General features: G+C 41.0%; 1 protein-coding gene across 20 annotated transcripts in view; it reads right to left on the minus strand.

The window, feature by feature from the left end:
* Positions 1-26,982, minus strand: part of AAK1 (AP2 associated kinase 1) — a 167,894-nt gene that overhangs the window by 16,206 nt on the left and 124,706 nt on the right. For 10 of the 20 annotated variants that reach the window (XM_042932557.1, XM_042932550.1, XM_042932549.1 and 7 more), the window contains 6 exons: positions 23,992-24,224; positions 22,556-22,731; positions 20,490-20,594; positions 14,179-14,274; positions 1,696-1,797; positions 576-677 (listed from right to left, as the gene is read on the minus strand). In XM_042932557.1, the coding sequence (XP_042788491.1) occupies positions 576-677; positions 1,696-1,797; positions 14,179-14,274; positions 20,490-20,594; positions 22,556-22,731; positions 23,992-24,224 (814 nt within the window). The remainder of the gene's footprint in view (positions 1-575; positions 678-1,695; positions 1,798-14,178; positions 14,275-20,489; positions 20,595-22,555; positions 22,732-23,991; positions 24,225-26,982) is intronic. The other 10 variants (XM_042932545.1, XM_042932562.1, XM_042932544.1 and 7 more) reach the window with 8 other exon arrangements.

The raw sequence follows: 26,982 nt of genomic DNA on the forward strand, positions 1-26,982 counted from the left end.
CAGGTTATCAACTCTGTGTTTATGGGCAGTTGAGGAATTCTATTAAGAGCGAATTTTGAAATTCGGGTGAAAGCAATGCTGAATCCAGGGGAAGATTTCAACTCTGCCTACAATTTAACAGCAAACCACCTATCTAGGATTAAAGCACTGTGCTGAGGACAGAATGTCAACACACAGAGCAGTAGCTCCATGAAGTCACTGACACGGTTGTATAGAAAGACTGAACAGACACCTTAGCGGAGGCCATCCTTGTAGCTCAACGGAATTCTTTGGGGAAGGAGGTGGAGGGAACCTGCCACCAGTGAAAAGAATCTTGAATAAATAAACACTGTAACCAGAGAAAGCCCAAGGACCACTCTATAGAGAACATGGCTCCAAAAAGCACTCTGCTCTTTAGCAAGGAAACACGTCACTAAACAGTGAGAAGCTGGGGCTGTAACCATACAGAGCATCCATTCTAGGAGGAACTAACCAGGCTGCAAACTAAGCCCAGGATCGTCTGCTACAGGTGGAAAGGCTGGCTCCGAGGGCCACAACAATGACCAGTCCCTGCAGCTGCAGGACACCTGACTGACCTGTGCGGTTCGAGGTCACAGATTCCGTCTGGGATGGAAGGCGCTGGGGTACTGGGGGCTCCAGTCCCGGTATGAGACTCTCAACAGCAACATCGGCTTTTTCTTTTGTGACAGAGCATTAAGAAAGGAGAACAGATGGTAAGGGAAAAGGAGTCAAAACGTTCTTCAGACAATTCTGTGAAGGCTTCCTTCTACAGGTGTCTAAAATGCCAGTCTCGGGCAAGATGGACAGCACAGTAAGTTACTTTATTTCTGCTGCTTTGAGTGTCTGGGCTTCACTGATTGAGCAGGCATGTGCAAGGTTAACCACTATAACTAATCTTGGTGAGTTTCAGTTTTTATAGATAAGTGTAGAACACGAGTCACCCAGCAGATTTCTTCCATGTCAGAAGACATAGGCTGAAAGGCACCATAGTATCTTCTGGTAATTTTGCTTTTCTTAAGGGATAAACTTGGGGGCAGACATCCTCTGTGCCTGGCGAAGGTAACTAGTCCATTTGAAATCCCACCCCATGATGTGGCCGGGAGGTATTCTGCACTGTGTCACATCGCGCAGCTGAAGGCCCATCTCTACAGGGTCATGGCTTTCCTGGGTTCAAGGACTATGTGCCCTGGAGTACAGGGGCCCTGCACATCTTGTAGTTCATGCCTGCCTTGCTGTAGAAGCACAGGGAAATACCAAACTGAGCAGACTAAGCCCCTGTCCCGGACTCTACTCATGGGGCTTCACCACTGGGCAAGTGTTTTCTGTTTCTGATACGGGGCACATACAGAGGCCTTCTAAAGAATCTGCTAAAGGTAAGGTCCCAGCTTGAAAGCAACTTCTTTCATGAAGCTTTTGTAATTAAATGTGAATTTTTCCATTCCTCCTCATTCATAAGAAATTCCTTTTGGAAATCTCAGGCTATCAAGCAAAGCAAAAATAACAGTGTGGTGCCCCTGGAAAGGCAGGGGAAAACACTTCATTTGGGGTGATAACAAATGAGATTAAAGGAGGCTTTGTGGCATTTCCACTTCCCAGCAGGGCCATTCAATAGGGATCTGTTAACCAGGTAGTTATCATTCTCGAAACAGACACATAGATCATGCAGGGCTGAAGAAACAGAGATGATGACTTTACCAATTACAGCATCGGAAGTGCTACCAAAAGGGTCTGTCATAGGCAAGAGGTCAGGGAGCAGGAGAGAAGTGTCAGGAGATTTGAGTCCCTCAATTAGTTTTTCTAGGTTGGGCAGAGAGGTAAAGAGAAAGCAAAAATGCAGTGAGATATTAAAGCAAGCTGAACATTTATCATTTTCTATGCAAACACATTTTGGGGTCAAAATTTTGTATAGATTCATCATAAAAATAAATACTGTTAGTATCTTTTACTGTTAATCACAAATAAGCTTTCAAAGTTCAAAGTTTAAAAATGATTATTTCCCCAACTGAGGTTCATTTTGTAAGTCATTCAAGATACTTCCCTAGGTTTGTTTGTTTTAAAATTTGAGATATAGGGGCGCCTGGGTGGCTCAGTCAGTTAACCGTCTGACTTCGGCTCAGGTCATGATCTCATGGTTCGTGGTTTTGGGTCCTGCAGCAGGCTCTGCGCTGGCAGCTCAGAGCCTGGAAACTGTTTCAGATTCTGTGCCTCCCTCTCTCTGCCCCTCCCCGTTTGTGCTCTGTCTCTCTTTCTCTCTTTCAAAAATAAACAGTTTCAAAAAATTAAAAAAATAAAATAAAATTTGAAGTATAAAAATTTACCCAAAGGATACAAAGATACATATTCGAAGGGGCACATGTACCCTGACGTTTATAGCAGCACTATCAACAACAGCTAAATTATGGAAGGAGTCCAAATGTCCATTGACTGATGAATGGATAAAGTAGATGTGATTTGTGTGTGTACACATATATACACATACACATGTATATACGCATGTGTATGTATATATGTATATGCATATGTATATATGCGTATATATGTGTGTGTGTATATATATATATATATATATATATAAACAAACAATGGAATATTACTCAGCCATAAAAAGAATGAAATCTTGTCATCTGTAACAACGAGGATGGCATTAGAGTGTACTATGCGAAGTGAAATAAGTCAGAGAAAGGTAAATACCATATGATTTCATTCATATGTGGAATTTAAGAAGCAAAACAGATGAACATAGTGGGGAAGAGAGAGAGAGAGAGAGAGAGAGAGAGAGAGAGAGAGAGAGAGAGAGAGAGAGAGAGAGGCAAACCATAAAACAGACTCTTAACCATAGGAACAAACTCAGGGTTGCTGGAGGGGAGGTTGGAGGGGGGATGGGTTAAAAGGGTGATGGGTATTAAGGAGGGCACTTGTTGTGATGAGCACTGGGTGTTGTACATAAGCGATGAGTCCCTAAATTCTACACCTGAAATTAATATTACACTGTATGCTAACTAACTGGAATTTAAAACTTGAACAAGAAAAAAATTTTTTGAGGTATAATTTACACTGAATAAAAGTCAACAATTTCAAGTGCACAATTTGCTGAGTTTTGACAAATGTACACACTCATGTAAGCACCACTGAAATGACGTAAAACATTTCCATCACCCCCCAAAATACCCTTGTGCCTTATTCTGGTCAGTGCCTTCCTTTTTACCCACAGGCCCTGGCAACAACTGATCTGCTTTCTGTCCCTACAGCTTTGCCTTTTCTAGAATTTCCTATAAATGGAACCATGCAGTATGTCGTCTCTTCGGTCTGATGTCCTTGATTTAGCATAATGCTTCTGAGACTTCTCCCCGGTGTGGCATGTATTGGTAATTTGTTCTGTCTTATGTGGTAGGAGTGTTCCACTGTATGAACGTACCACATTTTATTCAATCATTCACCAGTTGATAAGACATTTGGTTGTTTCTAATAGTTTTTAGCTATTAAAAATAAAGCTGCCATAAACATATCCATGTACTTAAGTATACGTTCATACCCCTTCCTTAGTTGTGAACATTTTTTTTGGACTTGCATTTAGAAATGGTTTATAACTCAGCAAGTGAATCAAAATATGCCTAAATTAACTTCAACCATCACTTATTGTCTGCCAACGGAGACTGTGTGACAGGCTGGCACTCTTATCATTCTATGGTCAAATCTCATGAAATTCACATACACCTGAAGATGGATTACTTTTGATGTCATTTGGCTAAGAAACAAAAGGACGTAAGAAGCCATCAGATTTGTCACACCTAATAACTTAATGTGTGATAAGTGCACACATTAAGATTCCTTCATGATTCTTTCAGCCTTGATCCATCAATAAATCTCTATTTACCTTCAACTTATTAATGGTAGAGCATTAACTTGAAACAAAATAATGAGTCGTAGAATCTTACAGAAAGAAGGGAATTAGGTCTCAAACCTCCTTTTACTTGCAAGGAGGTTAAGGCCACATAAATTCTATAACTTGCCCAGTTAAAGCCTGTTGACATTTTTTTTTTCTATCACAGAAATACCATGCCATTAAGATAAAACTAAAATTAAAATGTTTGAGAAAAAGAAGTGACTTAAAGTTCAAGTATGTGTATATAACGTTTTAATGAATCTGCATTCTTCCAGGCTATCAGGAATCAAGTAAAGACGAAATTGATATTCGTTGAGTGACTGAAACTGAAATTTAGGTGATCTGTAATTTAAGGTGATCTATAACTACACAGATGAAACAAAATAATGGATTTTAGTGTCTTGGCAAGGTAATTTGCTTTCGTCCACTTAATATACTGCCGAAAAAGATATTTTTATATGTGAGACCAATTTACCATCTTTGGAGTATATGGCATGTAGGTTATCTTTGAATTAAATGACAATATGCTACATTGCTCATTTACACCTGATTTATATTGAAGAAAGGAAGGAAGGAAAAAAAAACAACTTTTCAACAGCAGGGAAAAAAACCCCAGGGTACTAACCAAGTATACCAGTCCCATCAGCATTAATCTTGCATCGTGCATAACATTCTATTAGCAGACAAGATGTTAAAAATATCTGACAATTTTTAGCATACTGGCAAAAAGAAGATGTTTCCCCAAAAAGTCCAAATTTTGATTATTCTGAACACTGGCTTTTGTTTTAGTCCCAAAAGAGCCTCTTTCACATACAGAAATGTAATTATTTGCTTCTTTCACTTTCAGCACTCCTATATTTGCAATCTTATGAAGCAACGGATAAAAAGCAATGACCCCAAATTACTTGCTTATCTTTCATACAGCAGTTTATCCAGGTGCAAAACCTTAGGCTAGCCACATTCAGAGTGTGAATTCTAGCCACTGCAGTGACTGGTTGTGACCGTGAGGCTGTTCCTTTAACTTCTGTCATTACCTCAACTGTAAAATGGGAGATACCTCCCACCATCCTTCTGTATTGGTCACTCAAGTATCATCTCTTCTAAGCCTTTCCCTGTCCTCCCTGCCACATCAGGAAACTTCTGGAGCCCTCTGCACTCTCTTCTCTTGCAGCCCTTACAATGTGACTGAAGGCACAGAAGGTATGTTATTAATCTCTGTATCCCCAGTTCTCAGTTTCCTCTCATACCCTATGTCACATGTCTGTGGCCTCACTGGGGAGATGGGGAGAATGGGCGATCAAGTGGAAAGTCAGGTACCTCAGCAAGAATCGACTATTTTCATTAGCCGTTAGCAAAAAGCTGATGTGAGGGGATAAAAAAGTGTGTGTGTGCATACATGTGTGCATGTGTTGTGTGGTGAGATAGAACAGGGTGGGGATGGGCTAAGCTGCCAAATGTAGAGAGGCTTATCTTCTGACCAAACAGTAACATGCTATTCACATGGATGATCTGTGATGACACTCGAATACTGGAATGTGGGAAGGAGGAGCAGGGACAGAGCAATAGCAGACAGAGGACTAGGAGTGGGAGCACAGAGCCACGGCCTAAGTAAGGTGGACAGCATGTACAAAACCAGCCTGTCCCACCCTCAGCACTACTGAAATGACAGAAGACTCTCAGTTACTTCGTGCGGGTGCCCAGGTGCCACGGGAACTACCGTCATCACTTCCATTTGCAGTTCAAGGTCAAACATTTTCATTCATTATTCACAAAACACCCTGGGTGTGGGAATACTGATAGAGTCGAGAAGAATGGACATAGACACCGTGAGAATGTGTGACTTGCCCAAAGTCATAGATGGGACATGGTAGAGCCCGCACTTGATTTCACGGTTTCCCTCACGTGCTGCCTACAGTGTTTGCCTGTCTCCATTGACACAGGAGAACAGGTCTTCACATAGACATGGTCCCATGCCCAACGGCCAAGTTATCAAAGACATGTTGGCCCTGGAAGGAGCCTCGGATCTTATTCAATTAGCCTTCTCATTTATAGATGAAGAAACTAGCTCCAGAAAGGTGAAGCCACCTGCCTGAGAGCTAACAGCGGGTCAGCCACAGAGCTAGCTAGGACTGTGGCCCAGACCTTCTACACACTAGAGATTCAGTCCTCTGGCTTAACTAAAGCTTTGGTTGCTTCAAAATGTAAAGCCATTAGAAGAAGTCACACCTCAAGCTTTTATGGCTCATTTTTGGTCACTGTAAATGAAGAACTTTCTCATGATACCCTTGAGAACAGGGTATCATGGGAGGCACGAGAAAGGCTACAGGAGGCTGAGAGTTTATAGCCACAGCCTGCAGGCCTCACACGTGAATCAAGGGCCAGCCTTGATATCACTCGTGTTAGGACTTCTGTTTTATGAAGACACTCTGAGACTATGTGGCATGAAGGGGATGGGTGGGGAGGAGCAGTGCAGAGAAGAGAGTGGTAAATTTAGGAACGTGTGCAGGAAGCATTAAGATCCCAAACCTCAAACAAGTTCTCCACAGGCATTTTGCAACCTGTTGATATCTAATGGCGCCACAGATGCCTGGGATAACACTAGTGAGAATGGGTGAGATTCCAGGTTTTACTCAAATGCCTTGGTATGAGACCAGAAAAAGCAGAATTCCTTGAATGAAGTGAAATGTGAGAGGAGGCAGCATGGTCTGCCAGACAGAAAGAAAAGGCACAAAGAGACAGAGACCTGGGCTCTGCACTAAGTTGATGTGACACTTTGGGCAAACCATCATTGTTCTCTGGATCTAAGTTTTTCTTATTGATAATATGATAAAATGAAGATACACTTAAAGGTCCTATCCACCCCAAAAACCAATCGTCCAAGGGAAAAACAGGGAGCAGGAACTAACCAGCTACTTAGAAGACGGACTGCTTAGAGAAGAAACTGGAGATCTGAACTGGCAGCGGCTATGGGGAAGGACCCTTGGAGGGCACCGTGGCAGAATGGGCAGGAAGGAAGATGACTGCCCCAAGACAGCTGTTCAACACACAAACTCAGCCCAGACACCCATGGCCAGGGGAACAGGGTGAGAAGGTGGGGGAATATTTAAGCTAGATCCTCATTTGAAAAAGAATGGATGTCTTAAAAAAAAAAAAAAAAAAAAAAAGCAAAGGGAAAAAAACCCAGAAACCAAGAAACAGAATCTTTAAAAATTTTTTTAATGTTTATTTATTTTTGGCAGAGAGAGACAGAGAGAGAGACAGAGCGTGAGTGGGGAGGGGCAGAGAGAGGGGGACACAGAATCCAAAGCAGGCTCCAGGCTCTGAGCTGTCAGCACAGAGCCCAACACGGGGCTCGAACTCACAGACAGCGAGATCATGACCTGAGCCAAAGTCAGATGCTCAACCGATTAGCCACACAGGTGCCTCACAGACTCTTAACTACAGAGAACAAACTGATAGTTACCAGAGGGGAGGTGGGTGAACTAGGTGATGGGGATTAAGGAGTTCACTCGTGATAAGCACCGGGTGACGGAACTGTGGAATCATGATATTGTACGTGTGAAACTAAGGTAACACTGTATGTTAACTATACTGGAATTTAAAATAAAATTACATTTAGAAAAAAGGAAAAAAAAACATGTTTCTTGTTTGATCCCTTATTACTTTTTACTTTTGTAAAACATGTTTATTGTGGAAACTTGGGAAATACGGAGAAAACAAAGGGTAAAAGTAAAAACGACCCATAACCTCACTTCGAGAGATACCCGCTATTAACAGTTTTTAGAGAATACCCCTCCAATCTTTCCCTCTAAATTCTGATTGTTTGATAAATATTTCAGCATACCCATATTTTCTCAGAATAATATTTTAGGAAAGAAAAGAGAAAGTAAACTATTAGGATCTGAGTGTAGTCCATTTTATTACACGTTCATCAAGCCCGAGGTGGTGGGGTCTTCACTCTTTACCAAGCTAATGGCAGAGGTTATGGCATCCCATTGTTTCATAATTGGCTCTTCTTGGATTCATCATAATGATGAACTTTAAAATATATATATATATTGTTGGTAATTTCTATCTCTTCTTTTATGAAGAATATCTACTCATATTTTTCTGTTGGTGGTATTTCTTATCACATTCCCATTACTATACTCAGTTCTTTCTCAAGTTTCTAGGGTTCCCAAATAAGAATGAGTCAGGTTAAGAGCATGGAGTTGGGCTGAAATCACGGTGAAAGGACCGAGAAGGTGGACCCGTGAAGCAAAGTGGGCACAGAGTGAGTTAGCCCGGCCAGTGGAAGCTGAGAATGCTTTTAAAGGAGAGTGTTGCTAGTACTTTGAAAAATTAAGAGCAGACTTAGAAAGAGGATCTTTTGAGCACCTTCCTCTCTCCTCTCAAGCATAATAAGTCAAGTGGCATTGGGGACTAGGGAAGAGAGGAAAAGGTAAGAATCAATCCACTCCAGAGTCTTCTCTTAGGTTTCTCTCAAGACTTACTTACTGAAAGTATCAACCACAAAGCAAGAAGGTAATAAATCCTTCATAAAAGCATCTAAGGTTAGATAATCAAAACTGCTTCCTGATGGGAGACTGGAATATAGTACAAGTTGTGAGCTTTCTCTCTTTCCGAACATCAAAAGAGAGGATAGGTATCTATTTAGAGGCTAAAAAGGTTAAGGGTTTGCTCAAGAGCCATTCCAGGCCTAATGAGGAATTTGACCACGAACAGTAAAGCAGGTTGACCTAATGAACAGGAAAAGCCTGATGCCAGCCCCCATCAGAAAAGATGATTTGGCTGCTACAGCTTTGTGGCTTTGGAAATTTACATCTTGTCTGAAGTCTTGTGATGAGAGATGCTGTTTTTAAAATGCAGTCACTCTAAATAGTTCCTATCATTGAGAAACTAGACACTAAACTGTCTGTAACATCTGCAAGATGGAAGCAAAAGTCAGCCACCATGCCCCATTCCAGGTTCATTTTAGGGAACTGAATCTGCGGAAAGAGAAACTTTCCAGAGCAAAGACACATAGGTGATCAACCTTGGACTTTTCAGTATCATGAAATAGCAGTTGGAAGTGAGGGATATGCCAGGCAGATAGCTCTGAGAGGAATGCTTATCTTCACAACAAACCACTAAGAAAACACAGCTTCTCCTGTGGACTTTTTGAGAGATGATGAACTACCATAAACCAGGAGGTACATTTTTAAAAAGCTGTTGATTCTAGGAAGTGGCACTTATGGGGCAACCAATGCCTGCTTGCTGAGTCTTGTGGAACACTGATGTTGAGAAGTCAGCATTAAGGAGCTGCTATGAAAATCTTTTCCTCAAACTCTAGTGCTCTGCCTGTGGGGATGTAAAAAGATGTGGTCGCTATGGAAAATAATATGGTGGTTCCTCAAAAAATAAAAACTAGAATTACCATAGGACCTGGCGATTCCATATCCAGATATATACCCAAAAGAATCTCGGGTCTTGAAGAGACATTTGCATACCCATGCTCATGGGAGCATTTTCACAATAACCCAAGTGGCTGTGGAAGCAACCCAAGTGGCCAACAAAAGAGGAATGGATAAACAGAATGTGGTACATATACATATACAATGGAATGTTATTCAGCCTTCAAAAGGAAGGAAATTCTGACATATTCTTCAACATGGATGAACCTTGAGGACATTATGTTAAGTGAAATAAGCCAGTCACAAAAAGACAAATACTGTATGATTCTACCTATATGAGGTATCTAGAGTAGTCAAATTCAAAGAGGAAGAAAGCAGAATGTGGTTGCCAGGGGCTGCAGGAAAGGAGGAAGGAGTTACAGGTGGAGAGTTTCAGTTTTGTGAGATTAAAACAGTTCCGTGGATGGATGGCAATGGTTGCAAAACAATGTGAAAACTAAATGCCATTGAACTGTCCACTTTAAAATGGTAAATTTTGTGTTATGTGTATTTTACCAGTTTAAAAAAAACAAAAAATTAAACCCTTCAGCCAATTTTCAGAGAAAATTCCCCATTCTCTTCTACTGTATTTTAAATTTGGTACCACCTATAGCTCATCTAACACAAAGAGAAGGAAAAATAAACACACAGCATATGAGCATCAATGAAATACTTTGAGACTCACCAGAGCTAGGCTTCATTTGGCAGCTCTGTGAGCACACAAATGCTCATGGCTGTGATTTTTTTTAATGCCAGATTTTCTAAGAAAATGTGTTTTATGATGCTTTGGAAAATAGAAATGGTCCTAAAAAAAATAAAACCCAAACAAATCCAATTACCCAATGCCCCTTTACCCACAGTTTAATAATCATTATATCAAGGAAGTCTATTTCAATGGCTCTCAGTTGTGCAAAAGTCAAAGGTTATAAAGCAAGTTTAATTTCTGTAAGAGAAAAACATTATTGTCTAAGACTTTTCATAACTAGGACTGCCCCATGGGGAATAAGGGCTCAGAACCAAAGTCTACAACATTTCCTATCTTTATACTAATTTAAAGTTTACAGAGCAATTCCAAATACATGCTTCCATCTGGCCCTCACAAGCCACTCCATGAGGTAGGTTTTAAAATAGTTTTAATTTTGAGGAGAAGAACACAGAGTTTAAATGATTTGATCAAAATCACCAAGCCACTATGTGGGTAGAGCCCAGGTCTGAAAAGTTCAAGCCCACTTTCGTATTTCCCTAAACCTTAATTTTAGCTTTGCAGTCGAAGGCTTTATTGACCCCCAGACAGGGAGGTTTCACTGGCTGGGGCCTGGGGCCATTAAAAGAAATGTGTGCAGCAGCACAGTCCCAACAGCACCAGTGTCTCACCTTCTCACCCGGAACATGAGATTATTACTTGACAAACTTACCAGTCAGTCTTCTTTGTAGAATCAGAGGAAATTACATGGGAGGGCATTTTATTTTATTTTTTTAATTTTTTTTTTTAACGTTTATTTATTTTTGAGACAGAGAGAGACAGAGCATGAACAGGGGAGGGGCACAGAGAGAGGGAGACACAGAATCTGAAACAGGCTCCAGGCTCTGAGCGGTCAGTTCAGAGCCCGACTCGGGGCTCAAACTCACGGACCGTGAGATCATGACCTGAGCCGAAGTCGGATGCTTAACCGACCAAGCCACCCAGGTGCCCCAGGAGGGCATTTTAAAAGCATCAAATAAAATGTTAAGTCATTAAAAGGCATAGAGTGGTCAGGAGACAAAGATTTCATGACTCTTTTATCATCAGGAAGGTAGAGTGTGGAGGGAAGCATGTATGCAAAACAAACAGCCCTAAAAGTGTGACTGGTACCCACGGTGGTCTGGAAGCAGTGACAAACTGGGTGTTTTAGGGGGGCAGGAAGAGGGGAGAAAAACTTGCAGTTTGTTGAGGTCCCAGAGCCCTACACTCTCAGGCCTCGCCTCAGACGTTTCAAGATGCTAAGGAAGGAGGTAGGGTAATCCCATCCATATCCTATCGATATCCTTGGATTAAAAGGCTACAGAATTGAATGGTGTTACAGGCAGAACATTACAGTACATACATTAATCAGACACAGCTGCAAGACACCATGCTCAGCCCAGATTCTGGAGGGCTCGACAAAGGGCTGGAGGTGAAGAATCTTCTAAACCTAGCTACTGCTTTCACTCCAGGGTTTGTGGGCTGTACCTTCATTTATTCACCCTCCGAGAGTGGGTGAGAGGCCTGGGTGGGAGTTGGCAGAGGCCCAGGTAGAAAACTATGAAGCCAGTAGTCTGGTGTTTGGGAGTTGGGGACACAAATGGAGAGCAATGGGGCTGCCATAAGCCTTTCAGCCTCAGGTTTTACTTTGTTCATTCATCCAATCTGCAAATATTCATAGAGTACCAATCTACCCGCCAGTGTTCTTAGCACTGGCAAAGCAGTGCTGGATCAGACAGCAAGGTCGCTCCCTCAGGACACTGACATCCTGGTGGGGAAAGACAGATAATGGACCAGTGGAAACAATGTCATGACAAATGCTATGAAGAAAAAAGCCAGGAAGTGTGACTGCGAGTGCTGTGGGATCACGACAGGCCTGAGAAGATAGCATTTAAGCTGATACCCAAATGTCAGATGATAAGAAGGAACAGATATAGAGAAAAAGCTTTCCAGGCAGAGTATCAGCACGTGCAAAGGCCCTGAAGTGGGAACAAGCTGAGACTGTTGGAAGAAAGACTAAAGAAAAGAATATTATGAGCTCAGGTTAGAGGGGTGGCCAGAGAGCTAATCAGATTAGTTAGGGCCTTTTAGGTCTTGGTAAAAAGTCTGGATTTTACTCTCAGTGATATGGAAATTCATGGGAGCACAAAGGAGTGACATATCTAATTTATGTTTTCAGATGAGTTTGGTCTGACAGATCATAAAACAAATAAGATACCCCTGTAATTCTCAATTAGAATATTCCATTAATAGATCTCTTATTAAAATCCAAGAGGAGTCATGGCTTAATTGGCACAAAAGTGTACACCAGTATCACTTTAGCAGGAATCTACCAGAAAAAGAGAAATATGGAGGATCAGGAGACAGGAAAGATAACAATGTAGAAGGCAGGATGGCGGCCGGCTACCTATGGTGCCTCCCAGGCTTATCTTTACAACTCATCTCTACAACTGGGAGTTGATATCCTGAGCCACCTCACGTCTGTGCCTGGCTCGTCACCCCGATCCAGAGGGTACCTGTGACAGTTGTGGGGGACAGCTACCTGCCTGTGGGCCCTCATCTTCTGGCCTGTGCCAAGAGGTGTCCCTTCCAGCGTCTGCAGCCCATGGGCCATCTGGGAAAGAGCAAGGCAAGAGCCTGAGGGGTATCAAAGGGAAAATGCCTCGATAACCCCTTTTCTTTGTCTGGTCCCATGATTGCCACGACAGGGAGGAAAAAGAGGCCAGTGGGCTCCAGCCTGAGTTCGCAGCCCATACCTTTCTAGCTTGAAAATGGCTTGTCTAGGTACTGCCCAGCATGCCTGAATGATACAACAGAGAAAAGGACCTCTACTTGATTCCTTCTTCCCTTTCCTTTAACTATCCTATACTGAATCATTTCTCAGCGACCTTAGGTATTTTTGACCTACATCCAGCTCGAGCAAGCTATGAAGTTACACAATACTACTTGATCAAGGCAAGTTTTTGCTTCCCCTAAGGAGGGTCAACAGATTGCCTAAAGAAATAAAAACTGTCATGGTACCCTTGCTGCAGTCTGTCTTAGTACATAGATGATACAAATGTCACAATCATTTCCAATCTTGAATCAATCAAATACCTTTAACATTCTGGGAGAGAAGAAGAACCAAGCAGATCCTATTAGTTTAAAACCAAGAGAATAGGCAAAGGTAAGAATAAGAAGCAAAACTACCAGAAACAAAATGACTGCTAGATGCTTCTAAAGAGTTGGATCTATTCAAAAAGACTGGTAGAGAAAAGAAAGGGTGGCTTCTGTGTCTCACATCATGCTCCCCACCCCCACCCCTAAAAGGATGGGGAAGAGCGTAGGCAGAGAAATCACTGGCAGTCATGAAATGCTAGTATCCAATTGGCAAGTATCCAATTATTGTTTCAAAAGCTATCTCAATCAGAACACACTAACAATTTCTTCCTTTTTTATTTTTTTTATTATTTTTTATTTTTGAGACAGAGAGACACAGAGCATGAATGGGGGAGGGTCAGAGAGAGAGGGAGACACAGAATCGGAAGCAGGCTCCAGGCTCTGAGCTGTCAGCACAGAGCCCGACGCGGGGCTCGAACTCACGGACCGTGAGATCATGACCTGAGCCGAAGTCGGACGCTCAACCGACCAAGCCACCCAGGCGCCCCAATTTCTTCCTTTTTTAGACTGCTCACTTAAAAATCAGATATGGTAGACCTAAAGCGATATTCGAACTCATGCAGTCCAAATTACTTCACTGATGAAGAGTCAAGTCCAGAGGGTTTTCAGATAGGTGAAGTGCCAGGAAGGGAACCTGGGTCTCCTGACTCATATTCCCTTTAACTTTTATTATGTATTTTTATTTAGAAAGTAAAAGCCCATTATAGGAAAATCAGTACTGGCCAGGAAATTATCATATAACCACTATTGGCATTTTGTTCCTTCTATCACATGCTTACAGGTCCCCCTCAACATGTTATAATCATATTAGACTAATGTTCTTTCCAATACACAGGCCCTCCCATTACCAAAAAATATACAATAGAACCTATTAATAGGCCTTGGAATTCACATCCTTTTCATGGAGTGTTTAAACAACTCTCAAGAAACCCTGGAACACAAGAATCAACCTGCTTAGGCTCAGAGCAGCTCTGTTTACCTACCTGGTGCATCAGGTACTTGAAGAGGGATAAAAGGATCAGATACACTTAGAAGTGGGAGGCTAGAGTCCACAGTCTGCCCACCCTTCCTTTTTTCAGCTGGAGTGGGTTGGAGGGGAAGAAAGGGTCAAGGTGAGAAAAAAAAAAAGAGAAAAGCAGAAAACATCAAGTAAATCTAGATGAATTTAGCATCTATTAACCCAACAGCTCAAATTGCAGAGTAAATCTAAACTTAGAGGCAGAATAAAGATGGATGAGCGGATATAATCCAGGGGAAAGGCAAAATATGTATGAGATATATAATCCAGTCCTTGCAACATACTCAAAGATGTAATTAATGATAAAACTAGTACTATATTCATACCCCTTAAATTCTACTTCTTCTTTGTGTGGAAGCCTATGGTGGTCTCTTCCAGAATTCCTGTAGCGATTATTATCCATATCACACATTTTGGCATATAAACAAACACTGCCTGTTTTGTAATCTAGCACATATGTATACATACTTCCAACGTGCCCTTTACCCTCTTGAGGTCATGGTATCACCAAATGTCTAGGCATGCTAGGCAGAAAGATAGAAAGAAACAGAAATAGACTTCCTGCCTGTTGCAAGCCCTAACCTCTGGACTACATCTAACATTTATTGACATTTATTCTGTATCTGGCAAACTCACAGATTTATAGAAATCTATACACCGTATGGGATATGAGGGCTTAAAGGGATCTTAGGATTTTCTAGCACAATTTTCTTCCTTTACAGAAAAGAAAATGAAGCCCAGAAGTTAAAAGACTAGCCAGAGGTCTATCAGCAAACCCAGGGTCAGAACACAGGTTTGCTGGTTTCTACTTTACTATTCTTTACGCTGCATTTTAATATTCAGGTTGCTCAGTAATTAAAATCTCTATAGAGTGGATTTTTTAAAACTTTTTATTTTCAAATAATTATGAAATCATAGGAAATTGCTGTACATAGAGTCCTGGGAACCTTCTTCAACCAGTTTCCTTCCATGGTGAGATCTTTTACAACTGTAGGACAAAATCGCTGACATTGTTAAAATATTGTTAACTAATTTTATTCAGTTTTCACATACACTCGTCTGGGTGTGTATAGTTCTTTGCAATTAGACCGTATGTATAGATTAGCATAGGCACCACCACAACGATATAGAATTGTTCCATCAAACAAAAGGACCTCCTTGTTGTTCTCCTTTATAGTCACACACTCCTTATTCCAGTCCCTACCTCTTGGAATTCACTAATCTGTTCTCAATCTCTATAATTTTGTCATTTTGAGAAGGTTATTAAAGTGGGTTTTTAAGTTGCTTTAAAGGTAGATGGAGGAAGACAGGGATAAAATCACTGCTCTTAAAATCTCTAAAAAATTTTTTAAACGAGACACAATGAAATATATTAAAAGAAAAAAAAACAAATTATATAACTGGATACATTCATCTTCAAAAAAAGTATATATGTGTAGAAATAAAATTATAGACACAAATATTGTAAAATGTCAGCAATGTTCTCCTCTTGGAGTGGGATTGTGAGTTCTTTTATCTTGCTTCTTTGGGCTTTTGTCATTTTTCCAAAATTACACTAACGAATGTATATAACTTAACAGAAAAATATGTTAAATAAAGAGGCACAATGTCAAGTTCCAGATGTCTGTTGCAACATATGGACACAGTTCATCAACATTTTTGCAGCTTTTACCATAAAAAATGTTTAAAATAACCCTTCTGCCATCCTCCCTGACTTATGAAATTTCCTGTTTATTTCCTTCCTTGTTGATCAGATGGTTTAAAATCAGTGAACAGTCTGAGCTTGGTTAGAAAACTTGTAGAAAATGGTGCTATCCTATATTTCATACAAATGAGGACATATTAATTTCTGGGGTTTAGATATAATTTTCTTTCTTTAAAAATTTTCTTTTAACGTTTATTTATTTTTGAGAGAGAGACAGAGAATGAGCAGGGGAGGGGCAGAGAGAGAGGGAGACACAGAATCCGAAGCAGGCTCCAGGCTCTGAGCTGTCAGCACAGAGCCCGACGTGGGGCTCGAACTCACAAACCATGAGATCATGACCTGAGTTGAAGTTGTATGCTTAACTGACTGAGCCACCCAGGAGCCCCTATAATTTTCCTTCTTGTGCAAAGAATGAAAAGTGTCACAAACACAAAAAGTTTATACCACAGACAAGAAAGAAGGAAAAATACCACATGTTCATTTAAAAAGACTGGATAAGATGAAAAAAATATGAAGATGTTTTATAATGTTTGTAAAAAGCTTAGTGTCACTGATTTACAAAGGTTCTTGAGATATGGTTATGACTACAGCTGCTGGACTGGGCTGTTCGGGTTCAAATCTCTATCCTGTCATTCTCCAGTTGTGACCTTGGGCAGGTCACTTTAATTTCCCATGGGCTGTTTTAAGGGTCACCTGAGATAATGCATAAAAAAGCACTTAACCAGTGGGCTTATTAGCACGTAGCAAGTGCTCAGTACATTTTTGCTGCTGTTACTGTCATAACTCTACTCAAATGTGTTTAAGGTGTTTAAGTCCCTCAAGAAAAATATGGCCATTTATAGACTACAAAGTAAGCATAAAGGGGAAGAAGACGCTAAAACAAAAATAAAAACTGTTTTAAAAACAGTTCATACAGGGGCACCTGAGTGGCTCAGTCGGTTGAGCGACCACTTCGGCTCAGGCCATGATCTTGAGGTTTGTGAGTTCGAGCCCCACGTCAGGCTCTGTGCTGACAGCTCAGAGCCTGGAGCCTGCTTCAGATTCTGTGTCTCCCTCTCTCTCTGCCCCTCCCCCACTCATGCTCTGTCTCAGAAATAAATAAACATTAAAAAAAATTTAAAAAACCAGTTCATACAGACAAATGAACAACAAAACAAACAACAAAACGTGATAAGTAGGAATCAAAGGCACTGAAACTGGGAGCAGATGGGAAATGTGTAGGGGCCTCTGCCATTAACAGTGGTAAATCCAAGCTCCTATCCTTTGGCAAAAAGTAGCTTTTCATTCATTCAACAATCTGTACGGAACCAAACACTATACTAAATGCTAGGATTCAACAGCAAAGAAGACTTTCCTAGAGCTTACTTATTCCATGACCCCCTTTCTGGGGAAACTATATTCTACCCAGTACCATAGCTGGACATTATTGTGATACTTTATCCCAAGGACAACAGTCAATGCTTCATACATTTGGTACATTTAGGCAACTATGTGGCATATCAAACTTTAAGCACTTTAAACCAGATCGAATTATCAGTGCATTTAAAAATCACACAGGCAAGGGGCGCCTGGGTGGCTCAGTCAGTTAAGTGTCCGACTTCAGCTAAGGTCATGGTCTCATGGTCCGTGGGTTCGAGCCCCACATCGGGCTCTGTGCTGACAGCTCAGAGCCTGGAGCCTGCTTCAGATTCTGTGTCTCCCTTTCTCTTTGCCCTCTCCCTCTCATTCTCTCTCTCTCTCTCAAAAATAAATAAACATTAAAAAAAAAAATCATACAGGCAAGAGAACAAAGCTGAAAATGGAAAATAACACAAAGAGCTTTAACTATTTAATATTAAAAAAGCACATCCCCCAAAGAAGTCCAATGTGCATTCCAAAATAATAACATGAGAATATCATCTGAAGGCTTACAGGATACGGTTAAAACTCCAGTTTTTTTCTGACGAGGGAAACACACACCTATTAGAAAGCACTCTCAATAATCAGTTTAATCTTCAAAGGTCAGGGTGGGGTAGGCAATTAAAGAGAGGAGAAAAGAGAATATTGAAATATCTGTGGAGAAGTCTTCCTGCAGATTATAATTAGTCTCTCTCCCCACTCTCACGCTGGTTGAAAATCACTGCTATAGTGGGAGAAAAACTCTAAACACTTTTATTATATTTTTAAAAATTTTACTAGATGTTCCTTTTAATACTGGCAAAGCAAACCTAAGAAAAACAGGGATCTGTAATCAAAAAAAATAAAAGTTAAAGAATTAGAAGACAGAAAAACGGTAGATTTTATAAATCTAAGAGCTGTCTCTGAAAGATACTAAAACAGCAAAATCTCTACTAAAGTTACTAAGAAAAAGAGAAACACAAATACATACAATTAAAATTGATGTATACAAATATTATAAAAGGTTTAAATGCACTATCTTATTTTACTTAAAAAAATTTAGGGGCGCCTGGGTGGCTCAGTCGGTTAAGTGTCTGACTTCGGCTCAGGTCATGATCTCGCGGTCTGTGAGTTCGAGCCCCGCGTCAGGCTCTGTGCTGACAGCTCAGAGCCTGGAGCCTGTTTCGGATTCTCTGTCTCCCTCTCTCTCTGCCCCTCCCCTGTTCATGCTCTGTCTCTCTCTGTCTCAAAAATAAATAAATGTTAAAAAAAAATTAAAAAAAAAAATTTTAAACTGCAGATGATTTTTAAAAAAGATATTAGTAAATTTGCCTCATTCTGTGGCAGGAAACTTGAGAGAGGAACTTCTGGAGCCAGAGGGTTGGTGTCCCAGCTCTGTCACGTCCTAGCTCTGTGACCCTGGAAAAGAGACTAGACTGTGCTCAGTTACCTCAACTGTGACTAATGTAGAGATGGTGTTGAGGGTCAGAAGAGATAATAGGGTTGTTGAGAGGGTCAGATGAGATGATACTTGTGTAGGACAAATGACAGGCTGGGGAAAATGTTTACAATATAGGACATACGAAGAGCTCTTACAAATTAATAAGAACTAAATGAACACAGGACCAAAAAAAAAAAAAAAAGAAAAGCAAAAAAGGCAAAGGACATGAACAATACATATCCCAGAAGAAATAAAAACGGCCAGTAGACACTGTCCTCTGTTTACAGCCTCTGAACTGGGCTGGGTGAGGAAATGGCAGAAAAATTACTCTCATTCACTATTGATCAAAATAAAATTTGTATGGCATTCCCAGAGGCCAATTTAAAAGCAGGTACCAAAGCCTTAAAAGACACATATCTTCTGATTGAATAAATAATCTCCTACAAGTTATCTTAAAGAAACTGTAAAGGATATTATGTAATGACAGCCAAAGTTCCAATAAGAAATGTATACATGAAGTTAGAAAAACTATCACACACCTAAAGAAAGCAGGAAGAAAGAAAGAATATATAAGGTTAAAATCAGAAATTAATCCATATAACTAAAATGATCAATTTCAGAAGTGTATCACATTCCATATGTACACAGAATATATATATACACACATATACATATATACATACATATAGACGTACATACATATATATATACATACATATACATATATATACACACACACATACACTCAAAACCTCACACCTGCCGCTGAGGGAAATACAATAGTAAAACACTGAAAGCAAATTAATGTTTAAAAAAGAGGTTACTTGGTTAAATACATTAGGACAAATGCCTATGAAGCAATTTAATGCAGATCTTTTTAAAATTTAAGAGCTTCTTTAATGATGTGGGAAATGTGCCAGATTTAGTAAGTGAGAAAATTTGGTTTTAAAATAGGACTATAAAGATGTACATTAGAGTCTTAAGCTGAGGTTAAAAACTGTGTACAAAACTGTGGTCATGTATTTTCAGGAAGGAGAAGATCTATAACTTTCATTAGATTCACAAGATATCTGTGACCCTAAAAATGTCAAATGCCACTAACAGGAACCAAAATGGTATCCCTGAGCTGTTTCTCAGTGGTGAGATTATGGGCATTTTAACTTTCTTCCCTATGCTTTTCTATAAATATTACTTTTATATAATAAATATGTATCATTTTTTTAACTTTTAAGAAATGTTAATCGAAGTACGGTTTACTATGTATAATTTCTGTTAATAAAGGAGAGAATTAATTTTTTACTATTGCTTCTTTAATTTAAAAAAGGCCTAATTTTTTAAAAAAGATATCTCCCTTTCCCCATAAACACACACACATGCACAAAAACACAGCTCAGTAGAGTCTTGGATACAGGATAGAACATCTAATTCTTAGAATTCTTCAAGTCATTCCACAGAACCTAAATAACTAACCTAAAAGAGAGTAACAGAATGATGTTCTTAAATTTAGAAATATTTGCTTAAAGTATGTATGTGAACCAAAGAGAACAAATCCTGTATATTACTGACATATCATCCTGTCATTTGAATTCAAGTGATTCCAGATTTTTTTTTTCCCCGATCTTTAATATTGGAAATCTTCTGAATAAAAGAAAACATAAGTTAACACCAAGATTTGGGGCTCACTGGTGTGCCAGAGTTATCTGCGGAGGTTAACAACGGTAAGCCCTGTGTTTCACACGTTTGCTATACTAACCTGTTCCAGCAGAAAATGAGGGGGTGGCAAAGGCATCACCTTGAGTTGGTTGAAAGCCTGGGATCAAACTCTCAGCTGAGCCTCCAAGCTTCTCAGGATGTTTGCCTGGAGAGACAAAATACCACTCAGTTCATTCCAGCAAAATCCCATGATGTGCACATACATGCAGGAGATGGAAGGGCACCTTCTGAAATGACTTCTAGACATTTTTTTACTGCATTATGGCAGCACCTCAGCTATTCAGAGGTCTCTGTCTAGTCACTGCAATAACGGAGACAACAGTGAGAATAGGAAGGAAGTTTTAAGAATCAAAGATCGCACATTGGTTTTGCAAGGCAAAAAAGAGTTCTGGAGGTTGGATGCACGACAGTGAGTATGTAACTAACACTACTGAACTGTACACTTAACAATGGTTAAGAAGCTAATGTTTATGTTATGTATATTTATCATCACTAAAAATTTTTTCAAATAAATAAGTAAAAAGCAACAAAAGAGATGGCTGGAGCGAAAGCCCGAAGGTTCAAGCACCTTACTCAGAGCAGGATGCCTCCAGTCCTTATTCCAAATCCATTTATTTTTATATAATTCTAATGAGTTTGCCAATATGTTTTCTGTGGTGGAAACAGTTCAGGAGTGGACATGAGAAGGGGGCGTGGGGGAAACGGCGGGACTGAGACGTCACAAGGGACAGGAACAATGGTAGCAGTTCAATGTGACAGAAGAGAGACAGGAAATTATTAAAAATAGACACAAGAATTTTAAAACCTAGGAGTCTGTTTTTTTTAATGTTTACTTATTTTGAGAGAGAGAGAGAAAGAGAGAGAGCATGAGTGGGGGAAGGTCAGAGAGAGAGGGAAACACAGAATCTGAAGGTTCCAGGCTCTGAGCTGTCAGCACAGAGCCTGACATGGGGCTCGAACCCACAAACCACGAGATCATCACCTGAGCCGAGGTCGGATGGTTAACCAACTGAGCCACCCAGGCAGCCCTAAGCTTGGCAGTCTTTTAATCAAGCGCAAAAATACTAGAGTTTTCAACAGCCCATGAAGGTATTTCTGTTATTCTAGAACAATAACTGGCATACATAACAATGAAATAATTTGACAATGAGTTAGTTGTCTGTCAGAGTTAAATCCTATACCCTATCTTTGGCTTAAAAGGATAAGAAGGCGCACGTGGATGGCTCAGTTGGTTAAGCATCCAACTTTGGCTCAGGCCATGATCTCACCGTTCATGAGTCTGAGCCCCACATCGGACCGTCTGGTGTCAGCTCAGAGCACACATCAGATCCCCCCTCTCTGCCCCTCTCCTACTTGTGCATGCATTTGTGTGTGTGCTCTCAACCCAAAAATAAATAAATAAACTGCAAAAAAAATAAATAAATAAAAGGATAAGAAAGTAATACAAATTTTTTAAAGAGATCTATAAAATAATAGCTAAAGTTAAAATGTCCGGTCAAAGTCCGTATCATTCACTCGGTTCTGATCATTCCTTTACCCTGTGCTCTTGTCTAATGCTGAGGTACTCTTCTCAAAAGATTTTCCCAACGTGCTGTTGTTTTCCCAAAGTGCGTGTTGCATGCCTGTGTGTGTATCTGTGTCCTGCCTTCCAAAACAGACTGTGGGTTTTTGAGAGTAGAAATGGTGCCTGCTATTCATTTGATTGCCTTTTCGCAGTCAGAATTCTAATCATGGTGAGAAATTCAATGTTCACGTGAGGGCAGCACACTCTCCTGGGTGAGCAGTAACAACTTTCTGTGACAATAAACACATGTAGGACAAGAAACCCATCACACTTGTCTGACGAGTGACCGTGCTTGACATTACTATCCTGAGCCCTGCTACCAAATCCTTCCTAAAAGAGTCCCACTCTCCGTGCCCCTGCCTGCAACCGGCCAGGAGTTCCTGAGGACGGAAAGACGTCAGCGCCCTGGTAAACATACCAGTTTGCACACGTACTTCGAAATCAAGCCTTTGAGGGAAAGAAAGAGCCAACCCTCCGTTTTCACAGGCATGCCCCTCTGGAGCTAGGGTTTTAAGAATCACAGAAAGACACCAATCGCTCACCTTCCCCCAGCTTGGCAAAGTCCTTGTTCAGTAGTTCTTCAGCGGTGAGTTTGGAGAAATTGTCGTCATCGAAGGGATTCCACGTAGAACCTTCTGAAGCATTATAAACATTTTGCTGGGAGGTCCGAGGAGAGCCTGATGGAGTGGTGGTTGCAGACCTAGGTAGGTTCCCACCCCCACGAAATGAAAAAGTTGAAAAAGGGTCAATCTGCTTTCTCTGTTTGAGATCAGTTTGTTTTCTAGGTCCAACCATTATTAGCAAGCGCTTTCTCCAGCCATCGGACACTTTCCACAGATACTTTTCTCACTGTGTGAAATGAGTGTCTCCCGTTCCTTCATGATCATTTATCTCCCACTACTTCTTTCATCTCTTGCTCAGATTTTTGGTCTCATCTGCAAGTCCTTTCAATCCAGAATCCCAAAGCAACCTGTTCTTAGGCTTGTGCCTCCTATGGCACCCACTGTAACATCCACAATAACTGACCCCAGAGGGGCCAGGGCTGGTGTCTTTTCAGGTGGCTCCCATCTGTCAGGATCTAGCCCGCAGAGAATGAAGGGCCACCGTGAGTGGTCATCATCACAGTTAAAGGGAAACAAAGACGGTTATCACTATCTTGTGGTATCATTACCTAATTTTCTTCTAAAGTCTCTCTTGAGACTTTGCATTTAATTAATGACTTAAAGATTTTTCACATTAGAGTACATGATTCCAAGAAAGCTGAGGGTCTGAAATTGCATTTACCTAGCGAGCACTCACTGCTATCTACTTTATTTCAGGCACAAAGCCAGTCACTGGATTTACAAAGGTTAAGACACGGTCCTTGTCTTGGAGGAATTTACAGGCTAGATCAGCTGGATATACAAACAAATAATGATGATACGATGTGATGCATGCTCAAAAAAGGTTGAGACAAACTTATATATGATACCAAGGGGTCAAAGAAAAGGTCATCTCTGCATGGATCTTGATGAAAAAATAAGCATTTCCTAGGTGGACAAGGAGGGTAGTGGCAGTCTGGGGAGAGGGCACAGGATGAACGAAGTGCTCGCGATGATGGAGAGTGACAAGTCCACCAATGTGATACAACAGCCTTTGGTCTGTTAACCAATGAGTTCAGATATAACCCACAGGCAATGGGGAGCCAAATGAGAGATTTTCAGCATGGGGATTTGGTCAGACTACAAGTTTAAAAAATACTCTGTGGAACATGAAATGGGTGAGAGAATAGAAACAGTCAAGCAAATGTGAAATTATTCCTTAAGATCAGTATGGTCTACGTACTACAGGCAAATTCAGTTTCTTAACAAACACAGACACCTACCATTATATGTCCATCTACACACATCGACACGCAGATGCCAAGAATTACACAGCCCTGGCACACAGCAGCCCTGGCCCACAGCAGTAAGAAAGATAAAGAGGAAGCACCACATACTTGGACTTATTGAGGCTGGCCTCAGCTGCAGCTGCCTGGAGCAGCTGGGTTGATTTGCTGGCAGGGACCCCGAAGACCGCACTATGGGTTACGTCACTGAGAATCCGCCTGTGCCCAGCACGCTGGGTCTTGGGGGATGATGGAGGAGTGAGAGATCCGAGTTTCTGTCCCTGGACGGCAGGAGGTGGGGTTGTTTGAACCTTTGGCTGTTGTCTTACCGGGGCTTGAATCTGCTAGGAAGAAAAATGATAAGTGTTCCCCACCCCCCACCCCCAAAAAGTGGGGGGGGGGGGGGAGGAAAAACAAATAAACAGACAAGCATAATAAAAAATGCCACATGAGAGCTACTATGGGATTCAAATGGCTGAATTTACCAATAACAACCAGAAAGAAAGAAACCCAGTTTTTGACAATCTGAGCTTTAACTCTGGGACTGATACCAACATGCTATTTATCTGATGCTTCTATGTAAATTTCAGTGTTCATCAGCAATGTTATCCAGACTAATCATGCATACAGTCCAGAGCATAAGACTGCAGAAGCTATTTCTAACTCCAAAAATCGAGAATGTATCCTACAGGACCACTTTCAGCTTCCACGGTCACAAAGGAACTCATTCAGAATGGCTCCAAAGAGCGTGCATGTTTTAAACAATCTACCACCACGGTCAGAAGCCAATGACGGCACACCTCCCGCTAAAACACATTTGAGCTGAATAATTCCTGCTAAGAGACCCCTGACTCTGATACAGCTCAGACTACTGGTTAGGAATAAGTTAGGATTCCACTGTGATTCATAAATGGTAGTGCTTTTTTTGTTCATTTTGTTCTTAAGCCTCTTTATTTCATTGATAAGGTGGGTCTACACGATTCTATTTCTGTGCCTCCCCTGAGAAAATGTGTACAGCATCGGGGTAGTGGGGTTAACCTGTTCCACCCTTCAGTTTGGAAAAGGCACTGAAGAACCAGGTAGATAATATTAGTAAGAAATAAAAAATTTGAAAAGCGCTTGATGATAATTGATCTAATAACACAAGGAGTCTTGAGATTTGGGCCATTTTCAGGAGGCAGAACAAACCATCACCACAGAAAAGCCAATAGGAACATCTTTGTGGCCACTTGGTTACACTTGAAGCCTAAGTCACAATCTACAAAGTGCTATTATCAATAAGAGGAACAAAAAATAGTATTAACAAGGCCACCTAACCCTTTAATTTTGTCAGTCCAGAGACAGAATTATTTAGAATCTTGAAAGCCCCAGGTATTTCACTATCACTTCCCTCTGGTCCCTCATCTCAGATTAAGATGCCCCGTCCATGCTATAGCTCAGTTTTCACATTCTGTGTCTTCGAAGGTAGGTCCTGAGAGAGAAAGAGAACCAGAGGGTCCAGCTACTTGGGTCAGGATGCTGAGCAGCCTGGGACTTTCTGTCCTTATATTGATTCAGAGTCTGAATTTTACTGAGGTAGGTGATGTGCACGTTTGAGTACACAATCACCCACCAATTGAATGGATGACAATATAAAGCTCAAACATCAGTCAAACGAAGGTCAGAGGGTAAAGCAGCTGAGGCACCTCTGAGGGAGAAGCAGAATGCCCTGTAAAGACCAGAGCTCTGGCTCCAAAACTTCCTTTAGGGGTTCAGGATGTGCCTGCAACAGCCAACCTTAAGCCAGTACCCACGGAGACCAGAATGACTTTACAAACAGAACTGGATTAGCTTATTTTTTGGAGGTTAAGATAATTCATTGCTTTGAGAAAGGTATACTTAACTGTTGAGTCTCTTTATTTTGAAGAGTCCAGACTCCCTGGAGAACACTGTCCCTTCCTCTTACCTATCCCTGTAAGCAGCACACTGAAGAACAGAGCTTCTATCGTCAGGACACCTTACCTATCACAGCAATCTATGAATATAAAATGACTCCAACCCATTCAGCTACTTCTCCTAACAACCATGTCAGGCAGACAGGTTTTTTTTTTTGTCTTATTTTGTTTTTTAATTTTAGAGAGTGCACAAGTGAGCAGGGGGAGAGAGAGAGAGACAGAGAGAGAGAGAGAGAGAGAGAGAGACAGAATCCTAAGCAGGCTCCACGCTCAGCACAGAGCCCAACACGGGGCTCAATCCCAGCTGCTCAGGAGCAACTGACTGAGCCACCCAAGCATCCCAGGCAGACAGTTTTATTGCCATTTCAAATCTAAGAATGTGAGAGTCAAAGGGACCTTGGAGAGCACAGATTCCAACTCCCACACTTCAAAGGAACCAAGACCAAGGCACCCTAAGGCTATGTGCTTGCTTGTTCAAGGTCCAAGGGTCAACTGGGGACAGAATCCTTGTCTCCTTACTAGGCTCAGGACTTTTTTCTTCACCATCATGTCTCCACCAAAGATTAGGAAGCGGGAGGAGGAACACACAAACCACGGTGGAAGGGGAAGTAAAGCAGACTCAGACTCAGATGTCGGTCTTGCTAAATTAAAGATTTTTTTAAAGAACAAAATATGTAATTATACAAGGAGTACAGTCAGATCTAGGAACGCAAGAATACATACAAAAGGGGGAAAAACACTCCAACTTCCATTCCACAATTAGTACTGTATTCTAATACAACTCTTCTTATCTTCTTGGTATCTTATATTTAAGTCTCTTGTCAAGTACATACTTTCCCCACAATCTCAACATTACCTCATGAGTGCGTTCATACTGTTGTACAGACTTTATAACCATGATTTTTAATGGCTGCACAGTTGGGTTCTTGAACAGTTAGGTGACTTTCATTCTTTTGGCTATTACTAATAAGACTGCAATAAAGTATCTACGTTAGGCTGCCATTTTCCCTTTGCAGATTATTGCTTTAAGGCAATAATCTTTTACATGCACTCACTTGCTTCTCCAGGGAAGTCCTGCCAAGGGTCACTGGAGAAAGGCAAATTTGGAAAGCTCTCTGGCTCCTGGCTAGAAGCATGCTCTGCTCCCGTTCCTTCTTCGTCCCCTCAA

Source organism: Panthera leo, chromosome A3 (genome assembly GCF_018350215.1).
Source record: "Panthera leo isolate Ple1 chromosome A3, P.leo_Ple1_pat1.1, whole genome shotgun sequence".
NCBI lineage: Eukaryota > Metazoa > Chordata > Mammalia > Carnivora > Felidae > Panthera > Panthera leo.